General features: G+C 37.2%; 2 protein-coding genes across 4 annotated transcripts; both read right to left on the reverse strand.

The window, feature by feature from the left end:
* Nucleotides 1-463: 463 nt before the first annotated feature.
* On the reverse strand, nucleotides 464-2,766 carry LOC113334443 (nuclear envelope-associated protein 2-like). Of its 3 annotated transcripts, none has more exons than XM_026580693.1 (4): nucleotides 2,223-2,766; nucleotides 1,314-1,775; nucleotides 1,094-1,195; nucleotides 464-977 (listed from the first exon to the last, which is right to left on the reverse strand). In XM_026580693.1, the coding sequence occupies exons 1-4, from the start codon at nucleotides 2,529-2,531 to the stop codon at nucleotides 789-791; spliced, it is 1,062 nt and encodes a 353-aa protein (XP_026436478.1). In that variant the 5' UTR covers nucleotides 2,532-2,766; the 3' UTR covers nucleotides 464-788. The 3 variants fall into 3 exon arrangements, with proteins under 3 accessions (XP_026436478.1, XP_026436480.1, XP_026436479.1); XM_026580695.1 differs by having other exon boundaries at nucleotides 464-991; XM_026580694.1 differs by having other exon boundaries at nucleotides 464-956; nucleotides 2,223-2,764.
* Nucleotides 2,767-3,074: 308 nt separating this feature from the next.
* Nucleotides 3,075-7,428, reverse strand: LOC113334909 (novel plant SNARE 13-like). Its single transcript, XM_026581134.1, has 10 exons — nucleotides 7,126-7,428; nucleotides 5,101-5,193; nucleotides 4,879-4,972; nucleotides 4,722-4,759; nucleotides 4,350-4,453; nucleotides 4,049-4,137; nucleotides 3,921-3,977; nucleotides 3,731-3,823; nucleotides 3,562-3,636; nucleotides 3,075-3,473 (listed from the first exon to the last, which is right to left on the reverse strand). The coding sequence occupies exons 1-10, from the start codon at nucleotides 7,200-7,202 to the stop codon at nucleotides 3,378-3,380; spliced, it is 816 nt and encodes a 271-aa protein (XP_026436919.1). The 5' UTR covers nucleotides 7,203-7,428; the 3' UTR covers nucleotides 3,075-3,377.
* Nucleotides 7,429-14,073: the final 6,645 nt, after the last annotated feature.

Consider the following 14,073-nt stretch of genomic DNA (forward strand, 5'->3'; position numbering starts at 1 on the left):
GTTTGGTTTTCATTCGCATGACGTCCAATGTATCAGATAGTGTGACAATAAAAGTGCGATGGAATCAAGTACTAGACTAATTGCTGAAGTAAGTCATAATGATTTGAATTTGATTTATTAAGCTTTAGTTTTACGAACACCGACACTAGACACAATAATGATACAAAACAATTTTGCGGCCCCGTCAAATCTCAAAAATCAACGTTAGAGCCCTGTTGGGCCGTTTGAGTTCATGGATTGTCCTGTCTATCTTTTGAGAAGTTCATCTATGTACTAGGATCTACCAACTTTGGTTTCTAATTTTTACTCTCAGCTCAGGAGTTACAGTTTTGAGGCTGTGGGTAAGGTGATGCTAATCTAGGTGTTTATCCGGTCGTATATGAAATGGGGTTTTAAATTTCAGTGTTTGTGAATGTACATTTTACGCATCTAGTTATCTACTTGATCAAGTTCATAATTTTTGTCCAAAGGAAACATATATTACTGCATCCAGAAGTACATTCTACAATACCAACTAGTAATAACAGAAGTGAAAAAGGAAGAAAATTCTGCATTTATCCATACCAGCTTCCACATAAACAAAATAGGAATTACAACTTCTCTCCGCAGCTATATGATGATTTTCTTTGCACATTATGCAAATCCCGTATGGCTCAGATGAACCAATGAAAGTGGATGGAGATTTGCTGTAACCAGTAAAGATTACAAGCTTCGCATTGCACCTTATCTAGGTGTGGGACTGTCAGTGAGTGTAAGGTGAGAACAAACAACATCCACATAAAGGAGAGTTAGCGTTTTCCAAATACTACCAGGACAAACATGGCCATAGAAGCCATAACCTTAAAGACAGAGGTATCCCAGAAGTTCTGCTTGTCAATGCCAAAACCTTCTTCCTGTTGCTTTATATCCACCTCATGTTTGAGTTCTTCCAGAACTTTATCCCTTTTCTCTCCCATCTGCCGGACACAAACCAAAAACTGCAATGGAAAAACTGATGGAAAACATCCATGTGAAGGTTGAAAATGAACTGCATGTATCAACGAACGATATCCAGCTAAATTGAGAAAGCAGATTAGTAAAAAAGGTATTGTACCCTTTGAAGCTTCCTTGTCTGGGAGTGAGCTTCTTGAAGGAAAAACTCCAATTTCAGTACCCTCTTTTTCAGTTCGTGTTCTGCTCGCTGATGATTCTCCAACTGTTGTTACATGAGAAAATAAAGCATAATAAGTACAAAAACTAAAATAAAACAGCAGTGAAGCCAAGCTCTGAACTTCATGATACCAAGCAAATGCTACCAAAACCATTATTACTACCTTCGACTGCAGATCCTTAGTTTTTAGTTTCCAATGGACGGACATAATCCTGAATTCATCCCTCAACTTAACAATCTCTTCATCCTTGGAAGTCAAATGCTTACTAATCCTCTCAAAATTCTTAATAGACGCCTCTTCTAAGATCTGCCTCAGTTCATAATCCTCTCTTTGCCCAGCTCTTTCAACTGCTAGCGTAATCTCTCGCTCCATTTTCAAGACTTCATCTTTCAGTTGTTTCTGAGATTCCTCCCTTTCATGAAGATCTTTTTGCAGATTAACCAGCTTCTCTTCTAGTGTATTGACACGACATTCATGCTCTTCTGATGAGTTCTTCTTCTCATATAACTCATTTCTCAATACCAAGCACTGAAGCTGAGATGATTGAGCTGATACTGCTCTTGCATCTGCATCAGCTAGTGTGCTTGAAAGCTGAGACCTTAAATCATCCATCTCCATCAAATACTATGCCACATAAAAACATCATGGAAATGAGAACCAAGACACATCAAAATTATGCGGGAAGATGAAGGGAACAGCAGAACAACATGGAACTAAAGATAGACCAAAAGTAAAATGGTGGTGACAAAGAATGAAAACATCCACATATCCAACAGACTCATTTGCACGAAATCGTGTCAGTGTTTGTCTCTTGTCTACTCTTTGCACTGAGGGCTATTTTTCGTTCCTACACCTTCAGTTGTCATGATACGATCCTAGAGCCGAACATGAGTACCACTATCGTTGGCAAAACGGCACCCCCATAATCTAATATGTAGTTTTTTCATATTTTATAAAGAAATTATAGATCACTTGCATTATCACTAGGGGCGGAGGTAGCATGTGGCATGAGGGGTCATCCTAACATGATTTTTATTTTACCCAATGGAAAACTGGTGTAAATTATGTTACCTGTTGAGCTATACAAGCCGAAGCTTGTAATTTCCGATTCCGGTCGTCTAAATCTTCCTGCAAACGACTAATTTCTTTTTCCATATCTGTCGCCTTTGCCTCCACCTGTCTAGTAATCGTTTCATTACCAAAAATCTCTTCTTTTAAAGCGAGTTGATTCCGAACATGTTTCAGTTCAGCAGCTAATGATACTACATTTCTTCTAAAATTTTGTTTCCTTTCATTCAAATCTTTCAAAAGGGGATCCAGTTCTTGTGCACCATCACTACAAGTTGAAGTCGACGGTGTATCAGCGGCGGCGATTGACATTGCTAATAGATTATTACAACAATTCCTAAAAATTAGGGATTTCTTTCTTCTTCTTTTTTCTTAATCTGAGACTCCGAGAATGTTTGGCTTAATGACAAAATCGAGAAATATTAGGGCAGAAAAACTGTACTAGCTGTCAGAGAGATGCCATTTAAGCAGGAAATTTCCAAATTTGAATTGAGTTAGCTAGTAGTCGGACAATGTGCCACATGGAAGCCTCAAGTCCATTGGAATTTGGATAGGCAAGGGGTGAAATCAGAACTTATAGCCAGGGTAGCTTACTTAGAGTATTTAAGGCCACCATCATTATGTTACAGTTCTCTAATACAAACGTTTTCAAATATACTTTGAACCTCTCAGTTGGAATTCTTATCCCAATTTCAAGTTTCTATTACTCTTCAGAAAAATTTAATCATTTTCGTTTTAAATAAAAAGGTGAGACGGTTTACAATGATGGCTATGGAAACAGACACTCACAAAACCAACAACTAATACAATTGCCAAACAAGAGAAGAAAGAATCACAATGGCAATCACAATATACACATCTCGAGAAACAAGTGTCGTACAACTGGAAAATGATGACAAGAAATTTTCACATTAGCAAACACAGAAAGAAAGAAAGAAAGAGGTGAAGAAGAAAAATTGGAAGATGCCCAAACACCATATATCTGTGCATATTTGAACGTTTATACGCAAACCATGGCTCACATTGTAAAAACAATAAAGAAGTAAATACAAGAATCACTCGAACCTCATCTCTTTAACTCTACAACAGTGTAGTAGTACTGTAGTTAATAATTAGCCCTCATCTCTTTAACTCTACAACAGTGTAGTAGTACTGTAGTTAATAATTAGCCGGCAAGGATAATAATCTCCTCGCTGGAGTTGGTGGCGCTAATCCTGGAATGTCTCTGATGTCTTTGTTGCCCGGATTCACAATCTACAACAGTACAAATAAACCTTAGAATTGAAAAAATGAGATAGACACAATACATGGAGGATGAGTGAGGGAGGGAGGGAGTTTGTACCTTGACAATGATAATAGCTACCACCCCACAAACAACCAGAAATAGAAAGAACATGATACATTTGTCTGTCGCAACCTGAATAAAGGAGATGTGGTCGTTGTTTTAGATTTGAAAAATCATAAATACATAAAAGAAAGATTCAAAAGATTGTGGAAACTGAAAAACTAACCCTTCTTCCGATCTCTTTCACTAGCTGAGATGCCTTTTTGATAGAGAACTGAATCGTATCAAGATCATTAACAATCCGACCCATTTGCTCTGTCTGTACAAAGTTTAGACAAAGAAAATCATTTTACAAACCTTGATTCCTGTCTTTTTCAAGTTTATATATGACGACGTGGAACCTGAAACCTACTCACTTGGCCCTTCAAGGCAACTCCAGTTTGAGCTCCAACTTCCATTGTTTGCTCCACAACCTAGAATTCAATTTCACAATGAGAACACACTAGCCTTCAGCAATTGGTAAGCAAAGAGAGGTGTTTAAAGCGAACTGTATACCTTTTGACCGTTCAATAGCCTGATCAGTCTCATCCATCCTTCTCTTCCCAGCATCAATAAGCTCTTGATTAGACATTGCTACAAAAAAACAACCCAGGCAAAAATGAGAATGTACGTAGAAATATTTACTTAGCAAAGGCCAGTGAGGCTCGAAAAAAGTTTCGACTATGTCAAAAGATATCAATTTCAGCCGTAAAAGTAAGAATTAGGAAGACGCAATTCTATAATCAAGTGTGTACCAGTACTACGGTATTTGACATTAATAAGCATATATACAGATCACGTCTTACGTGATGCAACTTGAATGTTTTCCTCGCCTGTAGGTTCACTGCTTCCTGCTCCATCAAAAAGTTCAACTCTTTTATTGCCAGCAGCAGCAAGGCTAGTCGTATACCTGCAGTGAAACTTCTATTTAGTATCCGAAATCCATACATAAATCTGTAAAGCTATCACATAAATGCTCGTGTATGAGTGATGCGTATAGGACAGTTCTGTGCCGAAAGTATTTTGAAAACCCACCCTATTCAAATTGAGATATGAATGCCAACTCTCTGCAACCTTTGACGAGTCACAGTGGCATACACCATCTTTCAACAAATCTTATACATAGACAGCAAAAAACTACATCATCTTAATACATCCTAAAAAAGAAACTAACTTGCGTCTTTCTCAAGGTGACATAAGAATTTAGCTCTTTAATCTGCAGTAAAACAAAAATAAATTGTTAACATTGAACATTTCTGCAACTGCTGAATATGCTTATCAATACATTAAGAATAAAACAAGAAGTACAAGGCAATTTTTTCCAAAACAACTAACCAGGGACTGTTTTCTTTCATTGAGTTGTTTATTGAGTTCAGGAGAATATCTGGCTTTGTCGTCTTTGAGTTCTCGGTCATATTCTTTAATCAACCTAAAATTAAGAAATTACACAAAGGTTAGTCAAATACGATCTAAAACACCAGACAAGTGCAGACATGAGAAGGCAAAAAAAAAAAAGAGGAACGAGGGGAAGAGATTCATGCAATGGATTAAACATACCGCTTACATTCCCTCATTTTGGCGGTAAGTTCCTCCAACTGTTTACTTTGTCTGTTGGGGTCTTTAATTTTATCCAGCTTTTGAAAGCCATTTCTGCAAAATGAAATTGAGCGAACTTAATTGTTTAATACCGTCATAGCCATGTTAGCACCAGTTAAATATTATCACTAATGCAACTCCTATAATTTTTGATTCGCAATGAAAAGCTACATTATACTTTCACGTGCACATAACAAGCAAATATCCAGTCCCCATTTTGACGTTTGACAGGCACTAGGAATAATAAGAAACAAATTACCATACTGTGCAGAATAACATTACATAGTCTTCAAGCTATCTACATGCTGTATTCCTTTTATTTTACTTCATAAAAACTTGTAAGATGGAAAATAACAAAAGAAAAATCTAATCTATTTCACACTAGAAGCGGACAGCAAAAGTGCAAAACTAAAAGCTTCAGGATCGTGTAAGTTGGCACTCCTTTAGAAGTCTTCTCAAGTATCCAGGGCCGGCCCTGAGATTTCGCTGCCCCGAAGCGAAGGTAAAATTGCTGCCCCATTGCAATAGTGCCTACTTCTGTTACCGGTGATTAAGATGAGTATAAGAGTTAATGGACTATCAAGATAAGCTACCATTACTCTTGTGTATTCCCATCATCTTATGCCAATCCTATTCTCCCCATAAAGACCGTGTATGAAAATTGTTCATAACTCATAAAGGTGGAAAAGTTGAAGTTGAAACATAAAACAGGAAACCCTCATTCTGTCTTAATTTGTATTTGCATTTCCTTCATTTCCATCTCATTTATCACCATCAACACCTTCAATTGTATTGTTCTCAGTCCAAATTGAGATCATTCATATCATTATCAGTACTACCATCAGTCTAATCGTTATACATATCATTATCAGCAGCTACCGTTGCCCTCATTCTCAACAGTTGGTTGAGATTTCAAAAGAATCCACCAACAAAAGAGACACAGTAGATTTCATTTTTTCTTCTCTTTCTATTTTGGATCCTGAAGCTTGTTTCTTTTATGACCCATATCCATAATTTATCAGATACATACAGTAACCAACAAGGAAAATAAAACGGCAGTTCAAACTTCTAAGTTAGAAAATCAATGATTAAATAGAAATGAATGGTTTCTAATCCTATATCTGGAATAAAATGATTCCAATCCTATATTTTGTTTCTAATCACTGTTAAGACCAAAAGAGAAATTTGTTATAGAAATCCTTCCTTGGGAAAAATCGTTTTGATGTCGCCATGGCTGTGCTGCCCCAAAGAAAGACTTTGCGTTCCTTGCCTCAGGGCCGACCCTGTTCAAGCCATGCTATGTTCGTGTGCTAAAATACCTAAAGAGGAAAGTGATTGCAATTACCTTTGATACTCAATACTTGTCACATATTAGTGCAACACATCGCCTGTTGTGTGAGCATATGGTTTCACACCAGGTAAGTTTGCACTTGGATCTCACGAAGTCTAGGGTCAGGCTGTGATTGTAGTCTGTAGACTTTAAATATACTAGAGGAAAGCAACTGTAATCACTATTGAAACTTAATATTTGTCCCGTGGTTAGTGAAACACAATGTCTGGTGTATAAGCTTATGTTGATTACGGATAAGATGCTACATTTCTGCCAAACATACAAGACCTCCAATCCTCATTTTGGTTGTAATGGTTTCACTAATGCTCCACAATTTAGTAAATCCACTATATAAACCCGAAACAAACATCTAAAATGCAATAAATTTTCTATATCAGCTACCTAAAGTGAAACTACTATTTCCCTCAGCTAATAGTCCAGCAGCCTTAGGGGCAACTGCCCCCCTGCCTCAAAAACATCTACATTAAGAGGTACTTAAAAACTAATCTTAAAATCATCTAATTTCCAAAATTACCAATATACTTTTCTTCATCGAAAGATTAAGACTTTTACAAATGCACAATAGAATGATCGACAAAAGATTAAAAAATTACAAAACTACAAATTAAGAATACAAGAAACTGAAAGAATCTTACGCGAGAGCTCGAAAATTGTCCCGAATTTCTCCATCGATCTGCTCTAACTGAGGACTCATCTGTATTTCAGAAGCCATTACGGCCTCAAAAACGAAGTATGAAGCCGATTTTACACCTCAAAATTGTTACTGAAGAATGGAAATACTAAGGAAATAGAGCTTCAGAAACATTAAGAAGAAGAAGAAGACGAATTAGAGAAAACCCTAGCCCCAGATACAAATTAAGAATCGGAAAGACAAAAATTGGGGGTTTTCTTGTTCCTTCTTTGGGAAAAAGGTGAAAGTTTTATTAGGTTTTGATTTGCTGTCTGTGTATTTTTCAAAGTAATTTTTTATTTATTATTTATTATACATATATTATTATATTCTGTTCGAGGAAAAAGAGAATAATAATTTCTGACGTGGAAGTTCTTAAACTGCCACGACTGCAAAGGAATCTCTGTTGGACATTATATTCTACATTTCTACTTGAAGGACAATCATTACATAGGTTTAAATTATTCTAAATGTGGAATCCTTTATTTATTTTTCTTTTATACAGAAGGAACCTTTTCACTTAATCGATAGAGATTTGAGATCACAATGAGTTTAAAATCAAGAACACAAAGTAAGAAAAACATATCATAAAAGTAAAATACCGAAAATCCGAGAAGAAAAGAAAAAGGATTGTCGTAGTAAGCCAAATATAAATATGAATAAGATCTAATTAAATCGGAGGAACAATGATTTTTCTCGGTTAAATTCCAACCATTTAGTTTGTTTTTTTTTCTTTAGAAAGATGTGCTCCCGAAATAAGAGTGATTTTCTCAAATCTCTTGTAACTAGCGATGAAACATCTGTCGCCAAAGAAATCACCTATGAAGACTCCGTCGCCGGATAAGTTGATGATGAAGATTTCGTCGTCGGAGACGACAAAGATGAAGATTTTGACGTTGGAGAGCATCACTATTGATTTTGAAACCCAATCCAATAACTAAGAATCGTTGTTAAAGCAAAGATAAACCTCAAAAGAGTAGATAAAACCACCATAATGATGTAGATAAGTAGAAAACATAATAACAACTAAGCTAAAACTACTAACCTAGAAAACAAGAACTAGTGAAAAAATATGCTCAGAGAAGGTCCAAAATGGACCAGATCTGAGTAGAGATGGGTTACTAGTGATGGTTTTGTTTTTGTTTTTTATCGGTAAAGAAGAATATATTGATCAAAAAGTAGAGCGTACAAAAGGCTTGTACCACCCTCAAAAAGCACAAGGAAAAGAAAGAAAGGAAAAAAAGAGTTAGAGAAATCACAAACTACTTCTAAAGCTTACAGAAAATCAAAATAAAGCTTGGGCCAACTAGACATGTGTGTTGTTGTAGTACAAATCAAGAAGGTTGTCACAGAAGAATGAACGGAAATAGAACGGAATTAGTAACTCTGTCGTAGCAGCCTCTTTATTACTTCATTAAAATCAACTTAAGTTTCTCAAATAGTTTTCTTACATCATAAATACTAAGCCAATAGAAGGGAAACCCTAAATTAAGAGACTAATCTGCAAACGACACATGTCTAAGGATCACCGGCTCTTAATTAGCCAATGATTAATCGGCTAGCTTCATTATTTAGGCAGACGGACCACTGATGAAGGCACCCACACAGCTAACTTCAGAAGGAACATGACAATACCCTCTCAAACAGAACATCCTTGTCCTCAAGGATGGAACTTGGGAAAATGATGTGATATGTAAGTTGTATCCTCCCATGTAGCATCCTCTGGTGCAGTGTTGGTCCATTGTATAAGCAGTTGAGGTACAGAATTGCCATTGCGGATGATGATTCTTGAATTTAAAACAACATATGGAATGACAAGAACTGTACCATCAATATCCAGCACATGGAGGGAAGGAGAGGGATTGTGGATGGCTCCAATGTGCTTCTTTAACTGGGAGACATGGAAAACAGGATGAATCCGAGCTTCTGCTGGCAATTTGAGTTTAAAAGCAGCTGAACCAATCTTCTTCTCTACAGGAAATGGGCCATAATATTTGGAAGCAAGTTTGAGGTTCCTTCTCAAGGCAACAGTAGCTTGTCTATAAGGTTGTAATTTCAGATACACCAAATCTCCCACTGCAAAAACCCTGTCAGTTCTTGTCTTGTCAGCAAAAAACATCATTCTCTCCTGGAACTTGTGAAGAGTGTCTTTTAAAAGCTCAATTACAGCATCCCTTTTCTTCAAATAAGTCTCAACATCATCCACAGAAGTAGTAACAGTAGAAGGAAAAAGCCATGTGTGGAGGTAGGTAACCATATAGTTCCTGAAAAGGACTCATTTTAAGACTAGTATGAAAGTTGGTGTTGTACCACCACTCTGCAAGTGGAAGCCATAAATGTCATTTCTTGGGCTGGTGGCCACACATACACCTCAAGTAGATCTCCAGGCATGAGTTGACCCTCTCAGTTTGACCATCAATTTGTGGATGGTAGGCTGTGCTTAACTTCAGCTGAGTCCCCAATGCCTTGAACAATTCCTGCCAAAAATGACTTGTAAAAATCTTGTCCTTGTCAGATACAATTGAAGCAGGCATACCATGGAGTTTAAAAACATGAGAGAGAAATTCCCTGGCAACAGATGAGGCAGTGTAAGGATGGTGTAAGCCAATGAAGTGGTTGTACTTCGTCAGTCTATCCACCACCACTACGATAACAGACTTCCTTTCACTCATAGGCAATCCCTCAATGAAATCCAGTAAAATGTGCTGCCAAGCATGGTCTGGAACTGGCAAGGGTTGCAGTAATCCAGCAGGGAAGGTGTGTTCCCTTTTGTTTCTTTGACATACATCACAACTGGAAACAAATAAAAGAATGTCCTTCTTCATAGCATGCCAAAAGAAGTAAGATCTTGCTCTACCATATGTTGCATGCATGCCAGAATGGCCACTCACAACTGAAGAATGTAGAGATGCTAAAATCTTGTGTTTGGTGTCAGCTGAAGTGCCCACATAGAGTCCGCCTTTGTACCTTAAGATACCATTCAAATAAGTATACTTGGGTGATGAGGATGGGGAGATGGAAAGTTGTGCTATGAGACCTTGAGCTGTGGTGTCATGTACATAACTATCAATAAGTTCTTGAGTACAAGCAGGCTGAGATAGAGATACATAGTGACAGTCAGCAGTGGAGTGAGGTCTTCTGGAGAGGGCATCAGCCACCTTATTGTCAGAACCTCTTTTGTACTGGATTTCATAATCATATCCTAAGAGTTTCATGAGCCATTTCTTCTGCAGGATAGTGGATATCTTCTGGTCAAGAAAATAATTGATGCTCTGGCGATCTGTTTTGATGATGAAATGAGAGCCCTGTAAATACTGCTTCCACTTATGGACTGCCTGAACAATAGCCAATAACTCCTTCTCATAAGTTGATAGTGCTGCAGCTTTTGGCTCAAGGGGTTTGCTGTAAAAAGCAATGGCCCTGTGTTCTTGCATAAGGAAAGCTCCAAGACCCATGTCACAAGCATCAGTTTCAAGAACAAATGGTTTGGTGAAGTCAGGTAATGCCAGCACAGGGGTAGTGGTCATGGATTTTTTAAGCTTATTAAAGGCTGCAGTAGCAGCAGGAGACCAAGAGAAAGCATCCTTCTTCAATAAGTCAGTCAATGGTTTTCTTATAAGACCATAATCCCTCACAAACTTCCTATATTATCCCATGAGGCCCAAGAATCGGACCTTAAGAGTAGTAGGAATAGGCCACTCAACCATATCATATATATTTGCAAGGTCAGCCTTAACCCCATTGTGGCTAATGATGTGTCCCAAATATTCTAGTTCAGATTGCCCAAAACAGCACTTGGAAAAGTTGGAAAACAGTTTGTGAGTTCTGAGAAGCTCAATAACAGTTTGTAAGTGAATTAAATGAGTTTCTATAGAAGGGCTGTAAACTAGGATATTATCAAAAAATACCAGAACAAACTTTCTAAGATATTCCTGAAAAACTGTGTTCATGAGAGCTTGAAAAGTTGCAGGTGTATTGGTGAGACCAAAAGGCATTACCTTGAATTCAAAATGGCCATGGTGAGTCCTGAAAGCAGTTTTGTGGATGTCAGAGGGAAAAATCCTGATATGATGATATCCTGACTTCAAATCAAGCTTTGAAAAAACTTTGGAGCCATGTAATTCATCCAATAGTTCTTCTATGACTGGTATTGGAAATTTTTCTTTCATTGTGATGATGTTTAACCTCCTATAATCAACACAAAACCTCCAATATTTGTCCTTCTTTTTGACCAGAAATATAGGAGAAGCAAATGGAATGTTGCTTGGTTGGATGATGCCTGACTGGAACATTTATTGCACTAGGTTTTCCACCACTGCTTTTTAGATGAATGTCCACCTATATGGTCTGAGATTGACAGGGCTGGCATTAGGAATGAGGGGAATTTTATGGTCCAAGTTCCTTTGGGGTGGGAGAACTTGTGGGTCAGAAAACACATCTGGAAATTGTTTAATGATAGTAGTGATTTATGGTGGTGGGGATGTTGGTTGGATAGTGTTGGTTGAGATGTAAAAAAGTTGACCAACAACTCCATGAGAATGCTTCCTGAAGAATCTTTTAACTGCTCCACCACTCATCATGCTTAAAGATGTTTTTTGTTGAATTAGAGTCAGTGTGATTTTCTTTCCCTTATGCTTGAAAGTGATGCATAACTTAGATAAGTTGAAGAGGACATCACCTAGGTTTCTTAACAAGTCAGCACCAAGTACAATTACAATGTCACAACCACCGAGTGGTAGAAGCCTGAGGTTCCCGGTGAATTTATTCCCTTGCATAGTCCATTCCGGCTGAGAGCACACCCCTGAACTCACTGTTTTGTCCCCATTTTCTACAGTGACCAACAAACTGACAGTGTGTTCAATTGGGCATTGTAAAGAGGTTGCCAAAGTAGAATCAATAAAGTTGTGTGTACTGCTTGTGTCTATAAGGATTGAAATTTCCTTTTTCTTAATGAAGACAGGAATCCTAATAGTGTCACCTGAGGCACTTCCTGTCAAAGCATGTAATGAAATCTCCATATCACTCTCAATAGGAGAGTATGTCTCAGTGTCTGGCTCAGTCTCCAATCCTTCTTCAAAAATTTCTTCAGCTTCCTCACCAATGAGTACACATAAGTATTGTTTTTTGCAAATGTGACCCCTCCTATAGTAGTCATCACAGTTGAAACATAAACCCTTTTCCTTTCTAGCTTGGACTTGCTCAGGGGTTAATCTTTTTAATGGCATGATGGGGCTAGATTTGGGTTGTGAGGTTGGTGGAGGTGGTGGAGGAGTGACATTCAAGGATTTTTGATGTTGGGTGAAGGGCCTGGTAGTGGAAAAATTATTAGGGAAAGGTCTTTGAGAAGGCTTAGATGTTTTTTGTTGGATTAACAGAGTTTTCTCTTGCATTCTAGCAAGGGAAAAAGCATGAAGTAATGTGGTGGGTTGGAACATGAGAACTAACCCTCTAAGTTCTTCTTTCAAACCTCCAATAAAGCTAGAAATGAAATAGGATCAGGAGAATCCTTGTGAAGGCTTAACAATAATGCTTTCAAGTACTCAAATTCTTCAAAGTACTGATAAGCATGTATATGCTACATTTTATACCCATATTTATATTAGCTATGATACAATATTTTAGTTAGTAATACTATTTTAGTGCTTTTGTAGAAAGTACAAGTGAATTCGATCATCCAGCGAATAAACAGCAAAATGTGAGACTTAATGGTGTTTGCGACGAAAATGGAAAAATGTGGTTGGCCTGGTAATTCCATATATCAGCAACCACAATGATGAAATGTGGTTGGCCTGGTATTTCCATGTATCAGCAGCCACAATGATCAATTATGCTGGCCTGGTATTTCTATATATCAGCAGCACTTATTATGCTGGCCTGGTATTTCCATGTATCAGCAGCCGGGTTGGCATGGTATTTCCATGTATCAGCAACCACAATTATGAAATGGGGTTGGCCTGGTATTTCCATATATCAGCAACCAAAATGATGAAATGAGGTTGGCCTGGTATTTCCATATATCAGCAACCACAATGAAAAAAATGACAAAATGTAGCTGGCCTGGTATCTCCATATATATCAGCAACATAAAATTGTTTCATAGGCGAGGCACAAACGCAGCAAATGAATTGAAATCAAAGTGGGGATGGCACATGCAAACTGAAAATGGGAGTATTTTATCTTTATTACTTTATTACATATATATTCCACCAGGAAAGATAATTTATTTTCCATGTGAAGAATTAATTGAGGAATATTTACACGTGAGATTATTTTGGAAATAAAGTAACTCTTTCTTCATTTGGGAGATTTTGGAAATAAGGAGAGATTATTATTTCATTGGAAGAACGAGGTGGAAATACTATTTGGGGAAAGATAATGATGACGACATCAACTTTCATGCAAGATATTTTCATAGAATAATTTATTTTGATTCTTTGATTAATGAAATAAAAGAAAGGGAAGGTTATAAGAAGGGGGTGGACTATTTGAGAGGAGAGCCCGGCCACAGGGCCGTAAAGAGTTGAAGTTTTGTTTTCGATTCTTCATTTTTCATTAGCTAGAGTTTGATTTTAATATGTTTATGGCTTTTGAGAAATCCATGTCTAGCTAGAGTCATGTTAGGGTTTAGGTAGAAACCAATTTAATTGTGTAAACTCTACATTTATATGATCAGTAATGATTTGAATGACTAGTAGTTTTTCTTCATATGTCTTGGCATTTTATTGTTCATGTGATTTTCTTGATTATTTATGCTTTTCAATTGATATGGCGTGCTTTGGTTAAGTTCTTTGACGTGGTATGCTTTAGGATTGATAGGTAATGCTTTAGAATCACTACCCATGAAGCGAAGAAAATTACAGCGGAGAAATAATATTTAAAAATGCATGGAATATATTTTTAATGACTAGTAGAA

Source organism: Papaver somniferum, unplaced genomic scaffold (genome assembly GCF_003573695.1).
Source record: "Papaver somniferum cultivar HN1 unplaced genomic scaffold, ASM357369v1 unplaced-scaffold_137, whole genome shotgun sequence".
NCBI classification, from domain to species: Eukaryota; Viridiplantae; Streptophyta; class Magnoliopsida; order Ranunculales; family Papaveraceae; genus Papaver; species Papaver somniferum.

Bases quoted from the DNA above. Each gene is read 5' to 3' on its own strand.
- LOC113334443 (XM_026580693.1), bottom strand. From the start codon at position 2,531: ATGTCAATCGCCGCCGCTGATACACCGTCGACTTCAACTTGTAGTGAT. The intron at 1,776-2,222 runs GTAACATAATTT...TATGTGGCATAG, and splicing joins CGGCTTGTATAGCTCAACAG to TATTTGATGGAGATGGATGA. The intron at 1,196-1,313 runs GTAGTAATAATG...ATGTAACAACAG, and splicing joins CTAAGGATCTGCAGTCGAAG to TTGGAGAATCATCAGCGAGC.
- LOC113334909 (XM_026581134.1), bottom strand. From the start codon at position 7,202: ATGGCTTCTGAAATACAGATGAGTCCTCAGTTAGAGCAGATCGATGGA. The intron at 4,973-5,100 runs GTATGTTTAATC...TCTTAATTTTAG, and splicing joins AAAATGAGGGAATGTAAGCG to GTTGATTAAAGAATATGACC. The intron at 3,474-3,561 runs GTACAAACTCCC...GTACTGTTGTAG, and splicing joins TAGCTATTATCATTGTCAAG to ATTGTGAATCCGGGCAACAA.